The sequence below is a fragment of the Aythya marila genome, assembly GCF_965140915.1.
Source record: "Aythya marila genome assembly, chromosome: 8".
NCBI lineage: Eukaryota > Metazoa > Chordata > Aves > Anseriformes > Anatidae > Aythya > Aythya marila.
Genome location: NC_139049.1, coordinates 9,533,196 through 9,561,040, shown reverse-complemented (window position 1 = coordinate 9,561,040; position 27,845 = coordinate 9,533,196). Strand labels below are relative to the sequence as shown.

The following is a 27,845-nucleotide window of genomic DNA, read 5'->3' as shown; positions in this document are numbered from 1 at the left end:
AAGCTGTTGCTTGCAAGTCGTTCGCACCAGTGATGGATTCGTTACAATGGTTTAGAGGAGTTGTTACTGCAGAGCATTTTCTCTGCGTTCATTATGGAGTCACTTCTCCACAGAGATTTGCAATTTGAATTTGCCATTACCTTTTTCTCTCAGTGTAAGTATTTTAGAGCTGTGACTTCATCCAGAAAAAAAAAAAAAAAAAAAGAAGGAAATTGCTTTTGACTTAATTGTGTGGAGGGAGACAATTTTCATACGCTACCCCTAAGCATCATTTAGATAATTGTGTGAGGCACATTTTTGACTTACTGCTTCACTTTGTTCGTGAGACAAAATCAGTGGTCTTCTGAAGCTGTTCGTCTTGAAATTTCATTAAGAGGGATGATAACAACTGGGTCCTTAGGTCAGTGAAAATGAGACAGCTTTAGCTGCAGTTTGTGAATTTGTCTTGCATTTTGAGGTGTTTACAGAGCAGTAGGAGTGGAACTGCTCGTCGATGCGTCTGTGTGAGCTGTTATTGGTACTAAGAAAACGTGTGCCATTGACCTCAAATTTGTGAAATGCATGGTTTAGTTAAAGAACAAAAAATGCTCATTAGAAGCTTTGAGTAAAGGATGAGGCTTGGGGGAAAGAAGCTGGCTGGCAGATAGCTGTTTGTTTGCCAAGTGCGGGTGAAAGCCAGTCATGCCTGGGTCACGCAGGGACTGTCCTTGTGCCAAATTAATGGCAAGCAGATATGCAGTCTGACGTCCCTCTCCACCTCACTCACTCACTTACCTTTATGGTTTTTGCTAAGGTATTTCAAGGATATTTGCACAGTGTTGTTTCTTATTGTGTTATGCTTTATTCTCTGCGCTGCAGTAACATCAGGGTCTTGCAAGACCTGTAAAAGGAATGGCATGGGATATGGGATATGCCATCCAGTCCTGGGGCAGAAACTAAGAAGTTGGGTATTGCAGGCTGCCTAACGCTGTCACAGAGCTTTCCAGCTAAGTTGAAAACCGTCCCCACTAAAATCAGCAGCTTAGTCATCCCGTTACTGATTTATGGCTGCAACAACCGAGCACAGGGTTGTTGGCCTGATATTTCTGAGATGGTAGCATCTTAGTGAAAGGTGAGGATGCGATAGGTAAGTGAGCCAGATGGCTGCTTTCCAGTGAGCTGGTTGGGTATTGCATGACTGCTGGCACAGTTTAGAAAAAACAAACAAAAATCCTGAAAGTCCTTAGCTAAGGAGACTGCTCAGGAAGCTCCGATTGCTGTTAAGGTCAGTTAGCTCCAGCAGGTCATTTACAGAACCATATTCTTTCAGCTGTGGTGGGAAAGCAAGTGGTGCATGGATTTTTTCCTAAGTGTTTCCCTTTTTTAAAAGGCTTAAAGTGAAAAATTCCTCTTTCTAGTCTTCAGTCCTCTTTAGCTGTCACAACACATGCTTGGACTGCAGTCACATACAGCTCATGACCACGTTACAAAGCTACTTTAAAATCAAGTAACGGTAGCTGTAGCTTGAATAATTAATCAGGTCTTTATCTGGGTTTATTGCCAGCGTCACATCCTATAAGGTAAGCCATTTGTGCTGCAGATACACCTAAGAGTAGGAAAAATGAGACAGAAACCCATTCTTCCACCTTTCGTGTAACAGCTGAGCTTGAAACTAGCAGAGTCAGTAAGTGTAATGCCAAGTGTCAGCTGTGCGAACAAACGTGTAATAATTGTATTTTGGATCCAGCAGTGTTTTAGAGGAAACTGCTCGTAATTTCCAGCAGTTACTTTTGCAAGTGCATTCCCTTCTCTGATTTCTCTATCTCCAAGCTATATATGCAGAATAAAGTTGCAAAGCAAACTCATGCTTTGCAATTACTTCAGTTATACGGTATGTAGTAAATAACTAACCCCAAGAAAGCTGGCAGAAGTCAGCTGTCTGCATAAGGCAGGTGTAGCTTTTCTGATCTCATACTGATCCTCCTTTTCAAGGCTGGTTACTGTTGGTGTGTTTCTTAAAAAGTTGCTGCTGGTGTCAGATCAGTGTTAAAAATGTTTGTGTATATGGCCACTACTGAAACTGTTGAAGCTGGTAAGCTCTGTTTTATTCCTAGGTTGTCACCTGTCATTCTTTCCAAAAATTTGGGCATTACTGATATATAAATAGTCTTGGAATGTCTCTTTTTCTATATACGTGTGTGCATACATGCATGCTGTTCATATAATTACAAAAAATGTGTAACTGTGTAGGTAGAACGTTAATCTCTCACTTCTTCAAGTACTGTCAGGTAAACGGAGGAGTTCCTCATGCAGCAAATCAGACAATTTGGTTTTATAAAACATAACATTTTTAGACGGAGTTCCTCTGTTTCAGAGCACCAGAGATCCACTCAGTTTGAGTGGTGAGAATGTGGGATGAAAGCTTTTGGGGGAGGAGGTAGGGAGGAATGGAGATACTGTAGTTCTGAGTTTTCCCCAGGTATGGGAGGAGATGGAAAGGAGCTGTACTGGAGCAGTATACCGCAGCTGGGGTTGTTACTATTGAGTATGAGGAGATCTATGTTTACAAATATCCTAAGTGTGGGAGACAGTGGGATTTGGCCAACCTCTTTTCAGTGGTTTGTGGGGACAGGACAAGGGGCAATGGTCAAAAAATGGATCACAAGAAGTTCCGCACCAACATGTGAAAGAACTTCTTCACGGTGAGGGTGATGGAGCACTGGGACAGGCTGCTCAGGGAGCTGGTGGAGTCTCCTTCTCTGGAGAGGTTCAAGGCCTGTCTGGAGGCCTACTTGGGCATCTTGCTTTGGTAGGGTGTTTGGACCCAATGACCTCTTGAGGTCCCTTCCAACCCATGAGATTTGATTATGGGAGATTCTGGGAGGATTTTAAAATGGGCATGTGTCTAGGTGTTAATATATCAGAATTCTGACTCCTTAATACTTCAAAATAATATGGAAATTCACATTCACTTGTGTAGAAGCTGATGACATTTGTACATTTGGAGTGAGGAATAAATTGGTTATGTTGTGGGAGGTGTCTTCAGGTTTTCAATCATGTCTGTGCAGCTGGTTTTACAGTAGTCGTATGAAAAACATGTATCATGTACCATTGACACTTCTCATGGAGTTCTCTTTTTGTAATTCAGACCAAATGCCCATTTCATTTAGCTCAGAAGTGAGTAATGTTACCTGATTTTCTTTCCTTTGTCTCTCTTCCTCTAGCTGGTACAACTTCTGGAGCTGGAAACCATGCAACTAGAAGCCTTTCTGGAGTGGAAGCAACTGGAACCGGTTTATTGGCAGTGGATGGTAATGACTCAAATGAATTTTAAAGGGTGCAGCTTTCTCAAATCTAACAAAGAGCTGACCACTTCCAAAGGCTCCTTTTAACAAAAACGCTGCAAAACAACTGTTCAGCAGCAGTTGAGAAAAAGGAAAAAAGGCCTTGGTAAAGTAAGGAATGGTTTCTTAGTCCTTCATCCCGCAGTTTTCTTCAGAAAGAATCACCCAGCTAAGCTGAGAAAATATAGGGCAGAGTAGCAAAATTTCAGAAAGTTAATACAGATGAAAATGCTTGATCTTCATCTCTTTAATGTTTTTAAACACAGCATTCGTACATTTTATTAAAATTAAATGGGTTTTCAGAAGAGGGACTCTAAGCTTTATTGCAGACTTCAGAACAACTAAATTTGCAAGCAACTGATATTGAAAACAACTTCATTTTTTCCCAGCCAAATAGTGTGTTGAAATTGCCAATTTCCCCTTGAACTGTGTTGAATGATCATAAGAAAATCAATAAGCCTTTCTCTGTGCATCTTACGATTTCTCAAGTGAGTGTAAACGGTAGCATCCATCTCACTTCTCTCTACAACTTTTGGCCATTTACAGTTGCTGAAAATAATTCTTCAGAGCACTGCATTAGTGGTATGAGTTTACAAAATCCTGAGAATCAGTGAGCTGACTATTAATTGCCCACATGCGTTGTTCTACACTAAAAGCCAGGCAGAGGAGTGTAACGTTATCTGACCTGTCTTGAAGAATTCTTCCAGTGTAGAGCCAATCGAACTGCCATTAGTTACGTGATGGTTTTTGACTTACTCATCTACCATCTTATAGCTGTTTGGAAAGCATCAGCACTAGAATAAACCTGTCCCCAAAGACATGCAGTCAAACAGTAGGTGCAAGCACTATGGCATTTCAGTGTACTCACCAAAATCTTTGCCTCTGACATGTTGAACGGTGTGGGAAGTACTGCAGTTGTTGGTAACTCAGCTGCTTGAGTTAAGTCCTAAATAAATACTTGCAGGAAACCTGACCAGCACATCTATTAAGTAAGAGTTGAAGTTTAGGTTGAACAAAACATTCAACAGGCTGGATGGCTAAGTTGTGTTTTTTGTTGGTGATGGTTGTGTTCCCCATATGATGTATGGGAATGAGACGCTCTTTGAGGATACAGTAATTTTCTCTTTCCATTTTATCCGTACATTATATTGCTGGTCTGATGGAGGAGATGATTCTTGCAGAATTATTGCCAGGTCTTCCTGGTGGCTGTGGGGAAGGTGTGTAGCAGGTTCCTGATACAGCTTCCTTACTCTGATGACTGAACCTTTTCCTACTGATGGGCATTGTCTGCTCTGCAGCCTTCCCTGTATGAGGATGTCTGAATCTAGATGCATTGGTCACATTCCTTACTCTTTATCTTTATATAAAGCGTTCACTGGACATGAAATTACAAGCTTATTTGCAGTTATTTTTAGGAAGACTGTTTCCATTCCCTTTACCCTGTGCCTTGACTTTTCTGTGCCTTTACAATTTGGGGAAACCCAGCCTCTCTCTGCCTGGGTGTGGATGAACTCTGGCATGTGGTAGGGAATTGGTAATTTCAAATGAGTTCAGAAAGATCTGCCCACAAACTATTAATGCATCCTTCAGTATTTGCAAATGGAAAGTGCCTGGCTTAATGCCTGGCTTGGCTCCCAAGCCTTAATAGGGATCTACCAGCTATTGCTCTGAAATTGGTATGTCTCTCAGACTTATCTTTGCCTGATTCAGCAGCTAAAGTTGCACGGGTCTGTAGGAAAACAACTATTTAGTATCTCCACATCTTTTCATGCTTGGTTCTCTTTTTTTAAACAAGTGCAGCAAGCTGTCAAGAGAATTTTTCTTCCATACTGTCTTAGTTCTGGGTTGTCAGATGAAATAAACATTATTATTTAAAAAAAGAAACATCACAACTTTTCGGATTTGATAAACCAGACATTACTGCTAAATATAGATGCTAGCCAGTTATCTGAAGCCTGCTGTTAATGATATTTTCTCACTAACTTTAAAGTCTGAAATTAGTTGCTTTTAGTTGTTACCAAAACACATAGAACCAGTTTTTTACATACCAGAAAAGAAAGATTTTAATTCTTTTTTGGGGAACGTAAGGGTTTTAACTTCAGATGCGGAGCAGAAATGGAGAACTCAAGAAAATTAGAGGTAAAATAGAAAAGGGAGGACTGGGTTTTCGTTTTTAACCTCAAGTGTACCTGCTGCTATGCTCAGCATGAAGTATGAGATCATGAAGGTTCCTGCTGCTTGAAAGCACAGCCCCTTCCTTACCTCCTCATTTTAGGAAGTGGACCAATTTGCTTTTAAGTTAATGCACTGCAGTCAGCCTCGGGAGATCATAAATAATTTCAGCCACCAAGAATTCATGATCAGTCCCCATTAATGAAATTTTCTGAAAGCTTCAATTATATTTCAGTTTGCTGTTTTCTGGTGTAAATGTGTGTAAAAAAGACGACTTTGAATGCACTTGGGGATGTGTGGCTCTGCATCATGCTTAGCTTGTCCCTGAATTAGGGTATGGCTCTGCTCTCCATTGCTGTCCTGATGACCTTCCCTCCAGCTTTCCCCTGTTTTCTGCATTTTCTTTCTTCATATTTTTTGCTGTTCTGCTATCCGTTCTCTTCTGTGCAGTCGCATGTCCTCCGCTGGATGCAAAGAGTCAGGCAGAAGGAGATGAAACAGACTCCATGAAGGCAGCAAGGGACTTCATTACCACCCCGTGACTTTGTGTGGGGAGCCTTCAGCTGCTGCTTCCACTGATGGGCTGTGGCACAGCACCCTGACTTAAAAGGGCGAGTATGGTGGCTCTTAAATGTAACATTTAAAACAAGACAAAACAGTTGTCTTAGGGCAGAGTATGGCTTCACTACAGCAACTGGAGCGACTGCAGTAGTTTTACTTTAAAATTCTGTCATTAAATGAATTTCAAATTAAAGAGAGGAGGAAAAAAAGTTTAGTGTTATTGCTGTGCACTTTGTTAAGGCTGTCAGTGTCCAGACATGTTATCACAGGCTGCTCCTCCAGTCCAGCTGGGGACAATTTGCAGTGCTGATGCTCTCTTAGAAAGGAGGTTTTGCAGGGTGTCTTTTGCCATTCTTAGCTGTATTGCAGAGTTTTCTCATATCAGCCCCAAACCCCCTGGCTATGGATTAAGCCAAAGTTTTGAATCTGCCTGCAGAGAAAAGTTCCATCCTCTTTACAACAATGTTATATACAGAGAAGACTGTTAGTTTGTAGGCTAAAAGTTGGTTTTCATAACGTTTCTTTGTGGGCCATTCCTTCAAATTTGGGTGGTGGTTGCTGCTCCCACATGGGTTTTTCTGTCCCATTTGTCTGTGCTTAACTCCAGGCATGTCACCTGTACATCAGTATTGCGGTCAGCTCTTCTATCACAAAGGCTCATGATTATACTCTCTGAAATGGTACTTGGCTTTATCAGAATTACGTTAGTGACTTCTGTCTGATTTTTGACATCTCTTTCAGCAGTGTTGCTGCTGAGTCAGTAATTATGCATTTGTTTTTCCCTTGCTCGCATGTTGACCATGCTGCTCAACTGCTGAATTTCCTCTTACTGTTTTTAGGTCACTTCTCCACTTTTGAAAGATAATTTTGAATGCTAATAATGTCCTTAAAAGAGATTATGACCTCTCCTACTTGATGTTGTCTTGGTAACAAAATGGAAATAAGTGTTTAATTCTGAGTGATGAGGCTTGGTCCTTTAGTTATCCCGTCATGGCTTGAGGACTGCATTCTAATTTGTGTGCTACATTGTGCAGGTGCATGTATTTCAAGGACTCTGAACTTAATAATTTTTTTCTGAGTATTTCAAATAAGGGTTGCCATTTCTGAAGACAGCCTGGAGCAGAGATCTCTTGGGGTTCCTTGGCTTGGAGCTGTACACGGACACTGGTGGGCCTGTGGGTGCTGCAGCTTACTGTGCCACGTAGCCAGTGGCACTGTCCTGAGCAGTGTGAGCACTTCCCTCTGTCCTGGTCATTGCTTTCTTACAGAAATGCATCCATCGTCAGAGTTTGAGAGGAAAGGGTGTATCTGGAACTACTGCAGTATTGATGATCTCTGTTCCCGAAGTGTTACTTCATGCCTTAGTAATAGCAGTGGAGAGTAGCTCACAGCATGCAGTGCTTTCTAAAATAAGCCGGGTTAGCAACATAAGTTTTCTGTTAACTTACAAGTACATTAGATTGAACTAAGGAGGTTCTCTTAAAATAGCTGTGAAATTGTGGAGCAACCATATCCTGAGATGGCAGCAGTAAATTCCTAGCTGTGGATTACTGGGAAGGGGGGGGGGGAAGCATTTTAGCTCCTGCTGAAAAGTAACTTTTATTGTTTTTCCTTTAGGAAACTGTGTTAGATAATATGGCTGAAGAGGGAAATATGTGCAAGCCACAGGATACTCAAGTAGAGAAAAGCAGCCTGCCAAAGGTGACCTCGTGCTGCCCCTGGGCTGACAGCCTGACTGGGCAAATCAACAAATTATCCAGAGATCTGATGGCTCTCCGCGACCAGCTACACGAGCTTGTAACTCACCGAAGGTCGGCATGGGAGGAGAAGGTAAGGTTTCAGGTGGTATTTGTGATCGTTAATGACTTTTCAGATCCTGTTTTTATCAGCTGTCTTGCTGCAGCCCATCCCAGGGCAGCCTCCCTGTTGCTGCTCTGTGTCAGCCTTGCTGCAGATCTACAGTAAGTTGTCTGTTTATGCCCACAGCATGCCAGGTGCTCTTTCAAACACAAAGTAGGCATCCGTCCCAGAGAGGCAGTGTGCTGAAACAAAGTAAGCGTTCTTGCATTTGGAAGGGATGGCATCAAAGGATAGAGGTTACAGAGGACAGAGGGAGAAGAGAAGAGGAGGAAGTTGTGGCAGCCCCTGGAGGGGACAGAGGCAGAAGTTGAAAGCGTCAGTAATGGTTAGAGTGAGAAAATTAAGAGGTAGGTGTTCAGAGGGAAAGGAGGATGGGAGAGGCCAGAGCTTGTCATCTTTCACTGCGCTAGTAGTCTTTGAAATGTCTGATGGGGGAAGGAATAAGAAGGGTTTGAAACCTGTGAAGTGAGAGAAGGAACTGAGTACAAGATTTGGTGCAAGAACAGACTGGCTGTGGGAGGCTTGCTGCGGAGGAAAGCAGGTGATACGAAGGAAGTGTACGTGGTATTTGCTGGCAGAGGGCTGGGGTAGGGGGCACTGGGAAGCACCAGTTAATGTAGATATAGAAGGTGAATCTGAATATTAACAAGCTGGCATGATGAGAAGATCTGATGGAGATGCAAGCATAGAAGCTAATAATATTTTTTAGGCATAAACAGGAAAGAAGGATGCTAGGGAATCCATGAAACCAGTGGATGGAAAAGAAGCAAAAGGAACAGTTGGGTCATGTAGAACAGTAACAAAACTGTCATTGTTTTTTATCTGTATTAACTCAAGCGTTGTTTTTTTTTTTTTTTAATTTTTGATTGAAGCATAGGTAGATGGGGTTACAGATCAGCTGGCAATGAAAAGTAGCAGGTTGTGTCAGATCAGGAGGTGTTTGCTCAGGAAGGGTCAGGGTCTTGCGAGGGAAAAGTGCATGGAGAAGAGCTGATCTCTCTTCCCCTGTAAGAGGGAAGTAAATGGGATCAGTTGGATAGAGATGAATAAAAGAAACTGCTGCTTCACTTGGTGTGAGGAATTCTTCCCACAGGGCACTGGGGATGCAAGCAGCGTACATGGGTTCAAAATCTGTTGGACACGTTCTTGAAAGAAGAAATCCATCAAAACCTATCAAATATACAAATGTGAATTATAAGCTTAGGGAGCTGCAGAATACAGATCATTGCAGGCTGGAGAATATTCTGAAGTACCTACATATACTTGCTTTGGTCTTGTAGTCATCTCTAGGCAGTTACTGTCAGTCACTGTCAGTGATGGGGTACTGGACCCAGGCAGGTTCCTGGTGTGGTCCCATTTAGTTGTTTGTGTGGCAAAGTGGAGATGAATGTTGCAGGATGTCTCAGACTTTGAATTCTAAAGGCAAAGTTTCCAATATCTGATTTCCAAAGCAAGATATGCTCTGACTCCTGTTATATATAACAATACACGTCCTGTTAAATATTAGTAAAAATCACACAAACTTTTTATGTTCAGATTGGGAAATGAAGTCCAAAAAGGTTAGCTGATGAATTCTCCATTGTACTGTGATGCTTTGACTGGATTTGGCCAGTCACGTTCCAGCATTCCTGAGATTCAGTGAGTGTCATTCGAGTATAGAACTGTGGGAACCAAACGGGGTGTATCTTGCTAGGTTGTTAAGGGGATGGTTTATCACAGGTGCTTCTGCTTCTACATCCCCTGGAACAGAATCGTTTCGTAATGCTACGTGGCAGCATTTTGGAAAGCCTGGAGGTCAGACAGCCCTCTATCAATCCTCCTCATATCAGCCCTTCCTCCTATCGATGAAGCTGCTTATGTGTTGCTTTCTGTCCTTTCTCCCCCTGCAGTCAGGATGCTCGCTGAATGCAGGCTCCTCTATCAATTGTGCCCCCTTCAGTCTCCTCCCTGGAGAAATAAGCTTATCAAATCTTACCTTTGGTGTTCTTTTTTCAGTCTAACAGAAGCTATTGCAGTTGTTAAAGCAGTCATTATCTCTCTCTTTCTATCTTGCAACATCGAGGCATCTGGAAATTACCTTGTTTCTCACAATCGTGCCCATATGAGGGACAGTACAGTTTATTATAGCTGTTGTGCCCACTGCGTTTGACTTCACGAAAACCGTGATAATCTACAGGGTAATTACGTCTGTTGTTACTGGTACACCGGGTGTCTGTGCCAGGCAATTGAGTGGAAACTGCTCTGAAGAGCAGAATTGAGGGCATGTGATTAAATGTGATGTTCTGGGGAACAGCCAGCACGGTTTCTGAGGAGAGGAATCGTGAATCTAAAAGCTGTTGGAGCTCTTGGAGGGACCAGTGAGCACGTGGGCAAAGGAGGCTGGATTGATGTCGTTTACTGCATTTTCAAATGACATTTGATAAACTCAGATTCTCAGCAAGAATAAACTGCTCCTGTGAATGCCTTTCCTCTTTACCTTTGAGCAGCCAGCAGAGAGGAGGCGTCTGATCAGCCTGCAGAGGCAGTTTCCAGCGGGACCTTGTGAGCCCGTGCTGCTCCGTGTGTGTGGTCTGGGAAAGGAGGTGACGAGCGAGATGCTCGAGCTGGGAGATGAGGCTAAATCACTGGGAGCACACATGAAGGACGACAGGGAAGGATCGCCAAGGGCCCTCGTGGTAGCGAGTAATGAAGCGGTAAAATGTCAGATAAAAATCGGATGGGAGATAAATGTGACAAAAATGCATCTAAAGGGGGAATCGTAATTTTTATATGTGTGTTTATGTGATCTGGCTGTCGTGGCATGTGAATGAGCTCTTGGGGTTATAACGATAGTTCTGCGGAAATGTCAGTGGTGAAAATAGCAAATTGAATCCTAAGAATCGTAAAGAAAGCAGCAGAAAGAGGAACTTAAAATATTCAATCTGTTCCCGCAACGCTGCGTGCAGTTCTGGCTGCTGTCTGAGCTGAAAGAGAGGTGTGGTTGAACCGAAAAGGCCCAGGGATGGGGAGGGGTGATGACCACGTGTGAAAGGGTTTCTGTGCAAGGAACATTTGGCTAGGTTAGGGCTCCTTGCACTGGAAGGGGAGGCAGAGAACAGGGGTGTATGGCATCAGAGCAGGTGGAAACAATTGTGCTGTTCTTCTGCTGCCCCTCTGTTCTCATGAGTGAACCAAAAGGGAACGACTGGATAAATTCACCAAGGAAAAAATTCATCGTTAGTGATAAATATGAAAAATGTTCTCTAGGCAGGGAAGTATGTCAGCTACAGACCATTAGATTTTAGGAAGTTGTGTCTTCCAGTATTGTTATATACATGTATTTGTCTAGTCCTAAACTTCTCCCCTAGCTAGTTGCTGTTCAACACTGTTGGAGACAGGGTGCTGGGTTAGAAAGAGCTTTGGTGAAACAAGGTACAGTTGTTCTTACTTTATATCCAGTTTTTCAGGGAAGACCAAGTGGGGAGAGTCCAAACGAGAAAAGTGACGATTGTCTTAAGTGTGGAACACACAGGTTTTTGAGGGTCTTGATGTTAAAGATGGGAAGACCAAGGTGAGATATGAATCAGTATCAAAATATGAAGTTTCTATGGAGAAAAAAGTTGTTTTTTTCTTTTTCCATGCCCTCTGCGAATGGGACAAGAACATGCTTAAATTACAATGCGTTCTCATTACATGCTGGGGAAAAAATTCCCAGTGCCCAAGGCAGAGAAACATTAGAGGATGTTACCTGGCGAGTACCACCTCCTGGTGTGGTGTCCATCCGTAAGCCCTATACAAACCAGGCTACACAAACACCTGTTAGGGATTAGGGATGGATGGAGAGGAGTTGGACCTGCTCTAAGACTGGATTAGGCTTGAAACCTGAACCTGTGATTGATTGATTGATTTAGGACTAGGTAGAGGTATTTCAGGTGTGATAACGTCAACGTTATGCCACGATGCGTGGCTTGCAGCACTAAGCATAACTGTTTGTTATTCAGGATATGGTATCAGGGCAATGTATCTATTTCTTGCAAGATTGATATTTTGTACACTGTGATTCTAGTAGTGGAAGCTATCAATCTTTAATCTTTTAAAAATTAAATAGGCTATTTTCCCTAGGAAGGCTTTGTTTTTCTCCCTGCCCGCAGCTTTTTTTTTTTTTTTGGTTATGTGCTTGGAATGACCCTGAAACCATTTCCCCTTTCAGTGACATTGAAGATAACTGAATGTTGCTGTGGGATTTGGGTGATTTGTGAAACTCTGATTAATATGACATTTTAACTGATATCCATCTGCAGGCAGTAATGTGTTTGGTATCTTGGAGGAGAAGAGGCATATGACATACCTGTACCAGCAGAGGTGTGATCTGAATATGGGGCTTTCTTGTTCTTATCTCTGTTCCTTTCCATTCAGTCCTAGGTAAGCAATCAGTTTTTCTTCAGTGATGTGACGGTGATTGGTAGAAGATCAAAAAGTTGAGTGAAATGGTTAAGCTTTAAAAAGGTTTCTCTGCTTGGAAACAAACTTAAATGAAATATGAAATTCCTCATTTCGAAAGATGAAATCTCCTCCTAATTTCAAAACAGATCTTTTAGTTGGTTGTTTTTTTTCCCTTTCTAAATATTAATATCTATTCTTCTCTTTGAGGGAGAGCTTGATTTCAGGCTGTGTTAAACATCCAGCATCCATCAGCTGGGACGCAGGTTATTTGACCCCAAATGACGATCTCTTCAGTTTTAATCACGTAAATGCTCACCTGCTACTGAGCTTCTGTTGAAGCTTGGGACATGGTAACGTGGGATCTGTGTTCTCTCGGGTTTAAAAACAAGCCAGACTCCTTTCAGCTGGTGATACGATGGGATGGCACTTGCTCATGTGTACATCTGTGAAGCATGGCTGGGAAAGAATTTGAGCCATTAACCTCAGCTGGAACGTGCTCCCTCTGCATCTGAGTCCTCTCCAGAAACAGCGGTGCCCGTGCTGGTTTGCTTGGCCCACGGAGAGCAGAGATGTCACGGGAGGAGCTGTGGGTCCCCGAGCAGCTGCTGCCTGGTCGGACTGCTAACCTGTGTGAAAATCAAAGCATGTGTGCTGGGGGCGAGGGAAATACGCAATACCACTTTCTGCCCTGTGTGACTGTGCCCAGGGGCAGCAGTGGGATTTGAGCTGCCTACACAAACTTTTTTATAAAGCAAATTGTTCGCGTTTCATTTTCTACTGTTTGTTCTAGTTCTCCAGGCTCCGTGTTAATATGAAGATATTAGTGCAGCGAGCAGTTAGTAGTTATCCAGGCGGTCTGGGGTGTGGGAGGGGAAGGAGTGGTGGGGAACGGTTCGGAGCATCAGCATGTTTCTGCAGTCCGCATGCTCCCTGCCCTGGTCCCACTATTTCTGTGTTCTACTTTGTATTTGAAAACCTCCATCTGGAGCACCGATCAGCTGTCAGTGGAGCTTTTCATGCAAAAAGAAATTGAAGAACTAGCAGGGCCACAAGAGCAGCTTTTGGAAGTGCATGGTTGGCTGGGCCCAGATGCCCGGGTAGGGGGAGGCAACCCAGGGAGATCATCAGAGGGAGCAGTGGAGGATGTGGACAGGAGGATGGCAAGGAGGGACAAGGCTAATGGCTTTTATGTGTAGTTTGTATCCAGTTAAATGTAGGATTACATTTGCTGCTGATGGAACTGCCACGGTATTAGCAGATTTAGGTTATTAGAAAGCGTCGACCTGCTGTAAGCAGTAGGAAGTAAGATGTTCATGTCTGCCTTCGCTTTTTTGTTGCTGTGCTGGTTTATTTGTCAGCTTTTTATCAGTATTCACACTGGGAGAGACTGCTTGCTTTTGGTAAGTGCCCATGGAGGCTGTAGTGAAGACTCAGGCGATTGCTCCTGGAGGGCAGTGTGCTCATCCCTGTGTTGGAGGGAGGAATGAAGCCATCTCTGTGCATCATTCCTCCTCTTAACAGCCAGATCTAATGTTTGCATTAGACCTGCAGCCCCTCGTTAGCCCGGCTTAAGTCTAGCGTGTAAAAGCACGTGGAAAGTTACTGCAGATGAGCAGAGCTGGGAGGTTTTTGAAAGAATCTTGCTCTCTTCTGAGGACTTCAGCAGGTTGGTCGGACTTGAATAGTCAATGCTCAGCTTGCAGCATACAAACAGATGAAAAAGATAAATACTCTTTGTTTGCAGATGTAACTTGCTCTGCAGATTGCTGAATGAGTGCTGAACTGTGAGAGAGACTCTATCTACCAGTTGCTAAATCAGCAAACTGATTTCAAACACACACAAAAACTCTCTAACTGAAAATAAATTATCCAGCCTGACATTTTTCATGGGGCTTATGTATTCTGAAAGACTCCAGCTCCATAGGGAAGAGAGAAACATTAAAAACTAGAGTGCTGTCTCCTGTTTTGTGCGCAGAACTCCGGGGTTTGAACTAAGTGTGGGTGGAATATTATTTTTTCTTGCTTCCCGAAAGATGCAGTTTTTCCTTTCGTTGCCAAAATGCAGAATGTTTGCTCAGGTGACGGGATCGGTTAGGGCATAATCGATAACCAGTGTTAATATTTTACTTGCATTATTTACCAAGATATTGGATACTGACCAAGGCAATGAAACATGTAGTAAATGCAGCTGAAGAATTATACTCCAATAAATTTTAGATGAGCCTTATTTAACAATAAACTGTAAAAAAAAAAAAAAAAAAAAAAAAATCCAATGAGAAAACACGTTTTGTAGCCACTGTAAATGTTTTAGTGCATTTTTAGGGAAATAAGTGTATACTTATGTTTTCACAGTTAAAGGCATACATAAAACATGGCCAAAAAAGCTTGGAGGCTGGTGGGTGGGAATTTGAGGCACCTGTGACCACAGAGCTGCTGGATTTCTGGAGCCAAGGCTGTCCTGCAAGTGGTGAGCCCCTGGGACATCCATCTTCTTCCACAAGGCCAGCATCACCGGGATGTTCCTGGCAGGCAGAGACTGTGTTAGACACCACAGCTGGCTGCTGTCTTTTAGAGCAGTTCTACCTGAAACACTATTAGAGAGCTTTACTGAACCTTTGCAAGTGTATTTTTTGGGGCAGTAACTTCTGGAGGGTATCTGGCTTGGTTTTTACAGCACAGGGCTGCCTGTTGGGATGAGTTCTTCCTCTGCCAGCAGGAGCTGCAAGCATTTTGCATACTCCACAGTAGTGCTTGGTTTTGGGGTGAGCTGATAGGAGCTTGGTGCTTTTGGGAAAGAGACTGCTTGTATTCGTGCATTCAAAGCTTTAACTCCAAAGTTTTCCGTTTGCTTAAAACCTTGGCCTTTTCCTCTCAGCTGTCTGCCCTGAAGTCGAGGGTGCTTGATCATAAGAGAAAAAAATATCCAACTCATTTCAGATTCTTTGTCCCTTGTGCTTGTAGAAGAACTGACATAAAAGTAAATCTGTAATTTAATATTGTCAGATCTCTTCTTCCCGGACAGAAATGCATCTAAATAAGGCAACAGTACACTGCTGAGCTCACAACTCACAACTTTTAACTCTTCATCTTATCGTCTCTCTCCAAAATGAGAGCTGTGGGATTTTTCCCTTTGCAGGCTCGCTGCGGGGCTCAGCCTTTAACTTCTGCCAGAGCCACGATGGCCGTTCAAGCAGCCTCACATCCACTACAGCTGCTAATTCACCACCAAAGCTGTCAGAGAAACTGCTTTGGCTGGTTAAATTTTTCGAGTAGTGGTTTTCAAAAACATCTGCTTTTTCGTTGAAACTCTGAAAATGTTTTATTTTGACAAATCTCTACCTGAGGGTTACTGTTCATTTGTCTCATGCCATGGCTGTGTTTGGGCTGGGTTGCTGCAGTGACCTTTGATGGATGCACAGCTCCTGGTTCCCTAAAAAGCAGGGAGAGAGCCACTGGGCTGGGTGCTGTTGGATGTTCTGCAGTGGTCACTCAAAGCACTCCAAGGTGGCAAGGAAACTGAAATTGAACTGGTTTGAACTAACTGGAATTTTACTGGTTTGAAGAAACTGCTTATTTTTTGATTTTCCATGTAGTTTTTTTCCATAAGAAAGACCATTTTCCAAAAATCTGAATTACTAGGTAACAATACCTTACTCTCATCGGTCTATTTGAGGAGTGGTTTGTATAAACATTCCTCTTTTGGGCTGTGTATACAGGTGCTGCATTGCTTGACTTTTCAGCTTCGCGTCCCAGAGCGGGATAATATAGAGAAGTGCCAGCCACAAGCAGCACTTTGGTTTCTGAAGTGCCCACTTCCACGTTGCTCAGAGTGATAGAGCTGTGCTTACAGCAAAGTGGGGCCCTCCGTGTCGCTTAGATCTGAGATGGTATCTCACAGCGTCACTGTTTGTCTCTGCTGCCCAAGATAAAAATTTGGAAGAACAAATTGAAAAATAAGTGAGCAATTTATTACGTGAAGCAATACTTGTCTGCCGCCTTCTTTAGTAATTTGTCGTTGTCAGTGTCTTTTTCAAAGTAGCACCGCAGTCTTCTTGCGAGTGCCTAAATCTAATCTAGCAGACCAAAGCTGATGTTCTGTGCTTTTCGAGTATTTTCAGGATGTGCATGTTACAGCATTAATTTGGGTGGTTCTTTAGATGAATGCAAAGATTTAACGTGTAAAGATGAAACTAATTAAAAAGAAATGCATTATGAAAGACTCATTCATTATAAAAGGCTGGTCTGTTAGACTGTATTTTTTTTTATTATTGTAGTTAGTAGAATGAAATAGGTGTCTATCTCTTGTTCCCTTTGCATTTATCTCTCGTCCCCCTTGCATTTTAGGATGTGCCGTATGAGATTTTCACAAGTCTGAACTGCATCTCCCCGTAATCACTGGTAAAGAACGTGCAAGTTTGATGCTCCTGCCTGTAGCTCTGCCACCTTCCCAAGAGCAGTGGGTCTGTAGTGGATGGTGGGATGCCTGCCTTCTGGTGGGCTTACACACCATCTCGAGAAGTAGCTGAAGAGGTTTAGATGCTCTCTGGCTCTAGAGTACGGTGATTTTGGCAGTCTTGTTACGTGTTTGTGTCCATGCTTTGTCTCCTCTTTTCATGCTGGGATCTTTTTAGCAGCGCAGAGGTGATGCAGAGATTGCTGATTTCTCTGAAGTCCAGCTACTGTTTTGGGATTTGTTCCTGGCTGGTTCTGCCAACAGTGTCGCTCCAAATAATCACATTACGTTTTTGATCCCCATCTGTTTTTTTTTCTTTTTTGAGTTCAATACTCCTCAAAAGCTAAACGCTGGGAATGCAAACAGCTCATGCTAAAACCAAGGAACAGAGATTTCAGAAAATATCTGCAAGGCAGGAAACTTCTTTGTGGTGCTGTGGTGAGAGGTGTGTATCTGGAGGTTTTCAGCAGTAGCTCCCTTTCTGCTCGCCTCTGGTGTGTCCTTTAACAATCCCACCCCACTGCAGCCCCCGCAGTCCTTGGGCACAGTTCACAGCAGCCACAGAGTTTGGTTGCTTTTGGGCCTAAGAGGATTAATTTCCCTTTCCCTCTTCCTGTGCGATAGATATTCATGGGCTCAGCAAACAGGCAGTGTTCTTATCAGTCCTGCACTTTTGTGTTTCGCACTGGTATTTGCAGGTTTACTTTGCATTTTCTGGTAAAGACAATGGAAAATCTTACTGCCGTTCCTTTCCTGTTTTCTTAATCCTTTATCCTTTTCCTTCATCTTAAGCTTGACTGATTTTCCTGACTCCTATCAATGTGGTATTTTAATACATGATGCCAAATGCAGACCGACTTGATAGTCTGTTTTGGGGGAGAAAGACAAAAACGATGACAGAAGTGAGGTGTGCATCCCTGCGAGGTCAGGTTACTCCTCTGCACCAAATGATCTCTCTCTGGTGCTCTAATGAGCTCTTAAATATTTTTTACTGTGCTTCCTCACTGTCCTCAAGCTTTCCACTGGAGAACAGCGTGGATCCCACACAGCAGCGGTGCCTGGCCAGGCTGCTGTAGCTGTTCTCGTTGGTTGCAGCTCTGTGCGTTTCTGATATTAGCATTATATTTTTAGTTTCTCCTCGGAGAACTCCTCCTCCGGTTAAAAGCTGGCCTTCTCTTGCTAGATAAAGTAGGTGTATTGCCTCTCCGTGGCTTCCCTGTCGTTTTGGTTTGAAATGACAATAGGTGTGCCTGGCAGCTAACATTTGAATAGTGAGTGTCTTGCTTAAAATGCATAAGATGGAGATGTATACATTCCTCTCTAATTGCAGGAAATTGCAAATCTGGGCAAAATTTGGAATGCAGCTGCTTGTATAATTACATATTCTGTCAGTTGCTGTAGCTCAGCTTTACAACCCTTCAGAAATGTCTTCAGAGTTTATAGTAGAAATAATGCACCCATTAATATTACTTTCATATCAGTTTATTCTTCATCAACTCCAAAGGCCTAAGGTTTTTCCTCTCGCTGAATTTGACTGTTAAAAGTCAGTAATTATACTAAAGTGAAATTTTGCTGCAGCTATTAGCTATTTGATAAGCCAGAGCTTTGAGTTTTCAGTAAGAAATACCCACGTATGTACCTTGAACCAGTTTGATCTGCTTACTGTTTCAGGTATTGGATATATGCAGACTATGTTTTGTGGCTCGTGAAACAGAAGGTAGTGGGGTCATGGAAAAGATTATTGATAGATTATTATCTATCATATAGATTATTGGTAACTTTTACTATCTGCTACTGATGAATAAGGTACGGATCACAATTCAGGGCTTAACGAAGCCTGATGGTCCCACTTACACCACCATCACAATTAGAAAATGATAGTTGGTGCTTCTAGGTGAGAGGTTAGAGAAGTGTAACTGAACCAAGGCGAAGGTATTGCTGGACCATGTTGTGTAAGTTCCTAGACAGAAGTGGCGCTTGGAAAGTAGAAGTCTTTTTTTAGGTGGAAAATGGCATAACAAGACGCAGTGGCTGAGGCAGAACTTAGCAAAAAGATGGACATTTTAAACCATAAATACATCTTACTGCTGAAATAACATTGCAATAGGGTAGGGTTTTGATCAACTGGAGCTTGTGTTTAAAAAAAAAAAAAAAAGTTTGTTTCTAGAAGAGACCCTGTAGCTTACCAAAATGTAGAAATTACTAGGTGAAATACTGCAGCCTGTGCTGTGCAGAAGGTTAGACTACTTAAGCAGTTCATTTTGGCTTTAAATCTCTAAATGCATGTGTGTGTTGCTATTAAATGGGCTATTTCAGACGAACATCAAATCTCTCTGTGTACAATCAAGGATCACACAAGAAGAAAGAAACCTCATTTAGGCAGGACATTGTAGGAAATGTTCAGCTGTTAAAATAGGAAATGATGGTTTCCAGGGTTTTTAACTGGTTACTCTCTCAGGTTGCAGAAACTGCTGCAGAAAATTAAAAACCTTGAAAGCTTCTAGCAAAGAAGCTTCATTCAATGAGACAAGTTTACAGAGCTGCAGTGCTAACTCTATAGCTTTCATAGCGGCTTGAAATGACATTTGGGCAAGTTATTAGAGGACATGAATTGGAAATTAGAATAAGGAAGCAGGTGTTTTACTCTAAAAAATACCTCAGTGTTGTAGTGCTTCCAGAAGAGCTGATTGCAGAGACTTGCTGTTACTTTATTCGTGGCTTTCTGTATAAGCAGCAAGTGCCTTTAGATACTTTTCTGAACACTGGGGGTCTGATTTTTTTTTTTGGAAGATGCTGCTCAGCAAGTGTTTGAATTTCACAGGGCTGTGTCGTGGCGTGTCCTGTCTCCCCCTGCTATGGAAGGAAAGCATTTATCATACACTGAAGTATGACTTAACAAAACAGTTAGGCTAGTCAATTTTTTTTTTATTTGTTCATTGTTAAAGAAATGTGAAGCCCTGACCCCACTTATGTGTGAAAAAGGATTCCCTTTTATGCCTTTAGAGATGCACAGTGTTTGGGTTATGACTGTGTGTTCTGTACAGAAAACAGCCACACAGACGTGGAGAGCAGTGCTCGTGGCTTGTTCAGTTCCTGCTCATCTCTGACGAAGTTTGGGGTGAACTCTGCTTGAGCATCTGCTTCCCCAGACGGACAGTGGTGGGTGTTTTCAGCACTTCTCCGTTCCTGTGTGTGCAGTAAGGTGCAGAAAGTGTATTTCCATAGTCAGTGCATTCTTGTACAGGCACACAGAAAGGTGGTGGGTGGGAATTCTGGGATCCCTGCGACAGGTTTTATTGTATTCTTCTTTTATTTAATACTTACAGGTCCTTCTGCTATGCTTAGAGTGGACTCTGCTCTTTCCCCTGCTATGTTTTTGATCCTTTTGCTTATTACTTCCTTTTGTTCTCTTTCCTTTTGCACTTGGTGCTGTTTTTTCCATGCAGGCAGAGAGGGCTTTCTTAAAAGTAATCTGCAAATCCTTCTCTGTTGTGCTCCCTGTATCCCAGATAGACTGTCAGCAGTTCTGCAAGGCTTTTCTTGGAGGAGGTGGTGGTGGAATAAACCCTGAGACAGAGCAAAGGGTATATATAAATAATGATCGTTTATAAGCTGTGTTATTTTAGTCTTTATGAAGACAAGTGTTCGCAAGGTTCAGCCGCTGGGCTGATAGGGATAAGTCTGCAAACTTCGAAACCAGCCTTGTTTTGCTCTGCCTGTTTTCCAGCACTCGGCTGTCAGGATTTCTGCACAGCATCCCCGACGGCAGTCTCTGAGCGATGCCCGTATCTCCATCATTATCCCGCTTTCATTTTTTACTCATAGATCTGTATCTGTAAGTGATGCTTGCCTGCTGGCTGAGTCTGCTCGGTACACGTGGAGATGGAGAGCTCGGAGGGCAGCTCCTGTAGCTGGGGGAATGCCTCCCAGTGCCGTGTTGGGATGTTGCCATGCCCTGGGGAGCAGCTCAGAGCCAGCCAGGTGAGTGCACCAGCTGGCCTGGCAGCCCTTTCCTATTCCTGCAAAATATTTTCTATTTTCCCCTAATTAACCAAGTAATTCACAGCATGTAATATTCTGCTTCACCCTTTTCAGCTCCTCAAATACAGGGGCCTGTTGTGGATATGATAGCTTTAAAGTAAAGCTCTGAAGCGTGTTTCCTTTGGGAATAAATATCCTGCGAGTTGGCTGCTGTTTGGTGTTTTCGGAGGAACTGGATGAGTTGATGAAAGGGGTTGGGCGATTACGCCCCCGATAGCAGAGGCAGTGTGACTTAATGGTGTGGATATCTCATCCATTCATATTTCCTAATTTCCTTTCCCTGCCCAACCCCAAAAGACAAGATCTGAGTTTTTTTGTTCGTTCCTTGTGGCTCCGAGCACAAAGGAGCAGGTTGCACTGTGCTTTCTAGCAAGGACTGGCATCTCATCTCGTGTTATTTGTGTTGAGTGGGAAGAATAATTTGTGTTTTGTGTCATATGCATATAGGGTCTTCTCCATTCATAAGAGAAATGTGGGAGAGGTGAGTAGTCAGATAGGACTGGAGGCAGAAAATGTGCTGTTTGGAGCCTCGTGCAGCTTGTTTTGGGAACAATAGCATTGTTATAGCCATTTCTGCAGTGCTCTTGGAGTGATTTGAAGAGATTGTGTTTTAAAAATAGTGACATGATTCCAGTCCTTATCAGCCACTTCAAAAGGAGCTCCACAATTTGGTTTGCTGCTGCTTCCTTGAAGCAGCGTGTTCAGAAAATGGAAGTGCTCCCATGCTCTCACCCTTATTCTCTTCCTTGAAAAAGGTGTTTGGACCTTTTGTTGCTGCATCCCTAGCTCTGGTGGCTTCCTTCACGCATGTACCTGAGTGGGGCACAGTGTTTGCTGTTTGAGGCTTCTGGGTTGCCACGTGAAGTTTTTCCAAGCTGAATTATTGACATCCAGCGTTTGGAAGATTGCCACTATTGTTAGGTCGTTCCTGGAAATGATTTCAACAATGTTACATGTGGTTTTCTAGATCTTGTAGGATCTTTTTAGGATGTTGTACATTTTGGCCAAATTCTCCCCAAGTCTGTTCCCATCCGTCTTGCTGCTTAGCAGAAAAAGAACAATTTTTTTTGCATCATTTTTATTGCACTTTTTGTTAGCAAGCTGTTAAAACTCGGAGGCAGAGCAGCCTCGTGGGGATCTTTCCGCGCCATGCAGAATGAGACACAAAACCCCAGGCAGCTCATTACCAGCGAGGTGCAGGCAAATGCGAGGGAGCTGAGGAAACCACAGCAATTAGGAAGGGCTGGAAGGGCTGATATTGGAGGGGAGATGGGATGAGCTGAATGGATTGCTCATCGTAAGCAGTTGGTGAGAGCAGACCTCCCACAAAGCGGGCAGCTGGAGGCTGGGACTGTCCCCATGACAAATGCATACACCATCCAGAGAAGGCGAGTCTGGGTAGTACTCTTCTGGCCTCAAAACCTCAGAACATGCGGAGAAAGTGGGAAGCAGCTTGTGCAAAGTGTCAGACACGTTACCCTTTCCAAGAAGTGCTCACCAAACCCATCGCTATGAAATTTATTCCAAGCTAGAAGATTCCCGGGGCTGAAAAGAGCTGAGATGCCACTGGCTGTCCTTCTCATCCAGCCACCTACCTTAGGTAGGAGAAATTTTTAGATAAGGTGGTGGTGGGGGAGCTAACAGTGTCCGTGCAGGATTGAGGTCCCTCCTGTGCATCAGCACACAAGTCAATATGCTGCAGCGGGGACCGAGCTGCCTGCCCCTTGTTTCTTAGTTTCTCACTTTTCCCAGCGGATGTGGCAATGTGTGGGTTGGGCTCACCCTTTTCTGCTTTGGCCTGGCTGTTTTCCTCAATTGCACCTCAGCCTTAGTATGTGTTTTTTGTTGTTTTTTTTTTTTTTTTGAAAAACAGCCTTGGTTGTGGCCCTGTCCCTGCGAGAAGACAAAGCCACTTGTGCTTTGCCTTCTCCTGTAAAATTGTTGTAGTTTTTCCTTTAGCTTTTAATTTTTAATATGTTTTGAAGCCTGCAGTAGCCTTCTGGAAGACTTCCAGAAATCAAGGAGCAGCCAGGGCAGCGTGGCCACTCTCCTGTCCCCAGCAGAGTTGTTGGCATGGTGAGGCAGGGTCGGAGGGCACCAGCAGGAGGATGATAAGTAAGTAACTGCTCCGTTGTACTTAGAGGCATGCAAAAGTGTTGTGAAGAGCTAACCGGATCGGTACTCGCTCCAGAGCGGGGTGTGTGCCAATTGGAAGATGTGGATTTCCCATCAGCTGATTCCCTCTGTGTTTGGTGTGGCTTTTCTCAGAACATGCAGGGTCCCTCTGGGATGAGGTGGTTCCTGTAGCAGTGGAAACGATGATTATCTTGTTGTATTTATTCGGAGAGGATGCGCAGCAGCTGTCAGACAGCACCATGAGCCTAATTGGGAGTCGAAGTTCCAGCTGCTAGATTGAGACTGAAAGGATAGAGAGGGGCAGGCACAAAATGCTGAGGCTCCTTACCTTTTGTAGTGTGTTTGCCTAATGTGCGGTGGTCTGCTGAGATTGTTTTGCAGTACAGAATAATCATTGTGTGCTGACTAATGGGAGATAGCAAGCTGTTAAAAAGCATCAATTAACCATGCAGGAGGGAGGTTATTGAGTGTTTTCACAAGTCTTCAGGATGTGAAGAGTGAAGAACATTACTTGAAGGTAACCTCTAGAGACTTCAGCTGTTCAACAAGGATATTTGTGAACATATGTGGTTGCAGAACTTACTCTTACCAGGAAGAGCAGAGCAAAAAATAAACCGAACTAGTTACCCAACTCCAGATTTCTGTGATATAAATAGCGCTTTACAAAACTTGCTGTCTTATTTCATAGCCATTATATTGAAATTTTCTCTTACCAAATTAATCTAGAATTTTTTCTGTCCCAGAAAACGTTGGTTCTCCTTAGAGAAGCTTACAGGAGGCAGCATGTGCAGTGCCATCCTCATACTTTTGTTTCCCTGAGTGCTTTACAGCTAGGTTGTTGTCCTTGTCTTTACAGCTGCTCCTGCTTCACTACAGTAATTCCTATCGCAGCTGTTCCTATGATGAGTTAAAACTCAGCACACTTACTGCTGAGAGGAGCGTGCTCTTCCATTGTGTGCTTTCACAATAGGTAATAAAATCCTCCATTTTTGGCTGGTATGAAAACCTATGTTTCATTAGGAGTACTTTTATACAGCCCTACTAGTGCTCTGCCTGAGTTTAATGCAAAAAAAAATAAATAACGTTTTGTGGACTCTGTTTGCTTGGTAATTTCGTTCTCTGTAAGTAAGAGGAAATGTTCCCCGTTCTGGATTCCGGTGTTAAATCCACTTTGTGCAGACTTCACTTGCCATTTATTCATTGGCAGCGGCAAGCCCAGGTAACATTGAATTTATTTTTTCAGTTTTGTTTCTTCTAGATTGTCGTTAGAGGATCGGTCAGCAGCTATTCGTTTTGCCAACAGCAAGAGGTGTCCTGGGGTTCCTTAGGGATTATGATAAAGAGGGACCCTTGGCTCTTGAACAAGGGCAAGGAGAGACTTCTCTCTGCTACAGCTCTCTATTCAAACGCCTCAGTCAACAGAGGTCTCCTTTAACAGATGGTTCTGCGTTGATAAAGCCTTTAAGATGTTAAGAAAAATTCAGAGGAACCTACTCCTTTTCTGACTTGATTGATTTTCTTGATCTTTGTTGAGGATAGGGAGGGATAACACATCAGAAGACTCTGGAGAGGATTAATTACTTGGCTGCCAAACAGATGAAGATAATTCCGATAAAAGGCTTGGGATAAGTGAACGAAGCCCTCACTACGTTGGTGTCAGTGGAGGAATTCAGCTGCAATTGCAGCTCTGAGTGATTTCTGGTGGTTGAGATACCAAAATATCCCTGACCTTACAGAGGACTGGTCTGAGCCCTGACGCGTGAGATACAAACATCCTAATGCAGATCTGCAGACTGAAAACGCCCAGGAGAAGTTCATCCTCACCCCTGGCCAGGGAAGGAAGGGGCTGCAGAGCAGCTGCGAGGCTGGAAGGAGGGGTAGCATCAGCACTGAGCTTTGGCCGAAGGATTTGCCCACAGAGCTGCAGTGGAGCATTTCATGGTTCGTTATCCTCACAGTAGGAAACAACGTCGTAATCTGAAGCTGAGTATCTAACTCAAATTTTCATCCATTTGATCTTCCTGTGCCTTTGTCAGCAAACTCTGGTCTCTCACTACCTACTCTTTCACTTCCAGGATCTCAAACAAGTTATGTCTCTGCATAAATGGCATATTTGGAGCTCTTCAGGTCTGACAAGGCTTGTTTTCTGGGCTGAGTCTCATTGGGTGACCTGCATTGAGTTCTTTGGTTTCCATGTGTTGTTTTTTTTGTTTTCTGAAGACTTGCTGGTTTTCTGCTGAGCTGCTTAGGCAGCTGGCTACGCTACCACAGCAGAAGGCTTTGAGACCCCGTGGTCTTTCTGTTCTGCTGCCAGCTGTGTGGGTTCGGCTGATGGAGAAGTGCACTGGAAGAGCTGTGACAAGGTAAAACGGGAAATGTTTATGGGGTGGGGAAGGAACCAGGACGGCCCCTCTGTGGACTGCCACATGCCAGGCTGCCCTTCCCCACCCAGGATTTCCCCCTGTGATCTTTGGGTGTTGTTAAACTTGACTCCAACCACTACCTGGAGATGGTATGAGACACACCGTGCCGTTGGACCACGAGCCATTTCCCCGAGGGCCCTCAGCGCAGGGTACCTCTCCTTATGGATGTGTTCCCACTGACAGCTACGTTTGGAGATGAGTCACTGAATTCATGTTTAATCCACTTGTAAAATTGGCAAGGCAATTACCATCTTGCAAGTTCTTCAAATCAAATTGTTAGAGAACATTAAATCAAATGCTTTGGAGAAACCCCAGCGTATACAATTGCTTTTACCCAGACGGTGATTCTGTCACGAGAAAAGCTTTGTTTTATTGGGCCTATCTGCAGAGAAACTGTGTTGCCTGGTGTTCATTTTGTTCTCAGCCTGTACTGCTTTGTCTCTGCTCCCCTGTTTTCATCGTACTACTTGCGGCCCCATAACGAGAACGAAGGAATTTCTAGGTTACGGTTGTCGTTCCTACTTTTTCGCATTGCCAAGTACAGAAAGCATTTGCAAACTTAATTAACGCTGTTAGTCATGAAGCAATTAATCTGTTATGACAACACGGTGGCTTAAAGCACGACGGTGATGAAGGTCACTCCGCTAGATCTCCCTTCTTGCTCCGTGTGTTTTGCTCTGAAGCAAAACCACCCACTCGGCAGCGCGAGGGACGAGTGCAGAGCCCTTGGGTATTACTCATCAGCTGAGGGGTTGCTGGACTGTGAAGCTGCAAACAAATTACCACAGGCAGCTTTCTGGTCTCTGGTGCTGCTACCTGATGGAAACCGTGTGTTAGCTTAATTCAGATTGCACTGCCATGCACTTGGGTGTACACTTGGCTCCCGTCTCCTTGGTACATCCCAATCCAAACTTGACGTTTTGTGGTGTTTCCTGGCGTGAGTTTTTCACAGAAACATACCTTGCTCTTATTTTTTTTTTCCCTCTCTACAGGTGAAAGCAAGAGCAGAAGATCTACAGAGAGAGGACTTTCCTGCTACTGTTAGAAAGATCCAGGAAGCTGTGGAACTGAAACTGCTGGATCTTTCAAACCTTTGTGCTCCAAAAAAAAATAAAGTGCATGGCTTGTGCAGGCTGGTGTATAGAAGCAAGCATTCTGCCAGCAAAACAGGCTTCAGCAGATCTGTATCCAAGGAGCCTGCTCCAGCTGTCAGTGCTACAGAGGTGATCAGAGAGCTGCAGATGAGAGAGGCCAGCCTGCAGAGAGAGCTGAAGCAGCTGCGGGAGGAGTGCAGGCAGAGGCTGGACGAAATTGCGGAAGGGTTGGACGGAGTGATTTGTATCTCCCCTTGAAGAGATAAAGCTGGACTGAGAAGAGCAAAGGAGTAGACTTATTTGATCAGAACACATTTGTGCAGCTCGGTATGGGGGAGTGCAAGGTGAGGAACCAAATGTGATTTCTAATTTGTAAGCCCGGGAATCATAACTTGTTACTGCTTTGTGACTTGCACTGGTGCCATAACCTTGGTGGTTCTCTCTGCAGCCTCTTTATTGCTAACCTTGCCAATTAAATTCTGCAGCAGGCCTTAGTGGGAGTGTGCTTAAATCTCCCTTTTATCTTTCAGATTTCTAGTTCTTCTGCCAAGCACTGGGCTCTTTCAGAATGCTCAGCTGCCAGACACGGCATATTTTGAGGCTGCAGATTGAAGTACTAATTGCATTCAACATTTTCTAGCAAGTAGAAGTGTTCATTAGTCAAAAAAAAAATCCAGGTATTGGAGCACATGTGAAGTACCGAGTCTCGGAGATTGGAAATGTTTGAGAAAGCGAGCTATTTTAATTCATCTGGTTTGCATATTTGTGGCAGCTATAATGCAGTCACCGTAAGGAAAAACAAATGCATAATAATAAATAAGGCAGCACACTGCTTTCATTTGCTGCTGTGATGCACTTCAAGTAATTGGGTTCTCAAAGAGAACAAACTAGAAACCAATTCCACCAAGTTATGAGTCACGGGGAGGTAAGTTATGGATCTGCTCTGGGGAAGTTTCTGTAAAGGAGAAGCATGGCCCAGGCTTCCAAGCTTGAGGAGTCTCCGAGCTCTGTCTCTGGAGGCTCCTTTCAGTGGAATATGCAAATGTTTTTCACTTGGCATGCATTTCCTGCCCTTCTCTGTTTTGCTTTCACCAAGGAATATTTTTATATTCTAGTTGTACACTTTCAGGAATAAATGAGTATAAAAGCAAACAGTTCGCTTCTCATTTTGAATTGCCGCGAGCAGTGGGCTTTCCTCTTGGTCTGGCTCTGCCTGCTGTCCCAGCTCGGTGGGGCTGCTGCTTGACAGCTCTTCTTGGCTCCCTGCTCAGCCAGATGCGTGGCCCAGCTTGTTTCTCCAAGGACCAGGCTTGAGCAGGGCTGGTTTGAAGCACGTGTCCCCACTGTCGGTGGGTACGGC

General features: G+C 43.6%; 1 protein-coding gene across 1 annotated transcript in view; it reads left to right on the top strand.

Moving 5' to 3' along the window:
- Window positions 1-27,632, top strand: part of TEDC1 (tubulin epsilon and delta complex 1) — a gene marked incomplete at its 5' end in the record, with an annotated part of 68,545 nt that extends 40,913 nt beyond the window's left edge. The window contains 3 exons of the mRNA XM_082766388.1: window positions 3,204-3,290; window positions 7,674-7,886; window positions 26,384-27,632. Of these exons, the coding sequence (XP_082622514.1) occupies window positions 3,204-3,290; window positions 7,674-7,886; window positions 26,384-26,743 (660 nt within the window). The 3' untranslated portion in view covers window positions 26,744-27,632. The remainder of the gene's footprint in view (window positions 1-3,203; window positions 3,291-7,673; window positions 7,887-26,383) is intronic.
- Window positions 27,633-27,845: the final 213 nt, after the last annotated feature.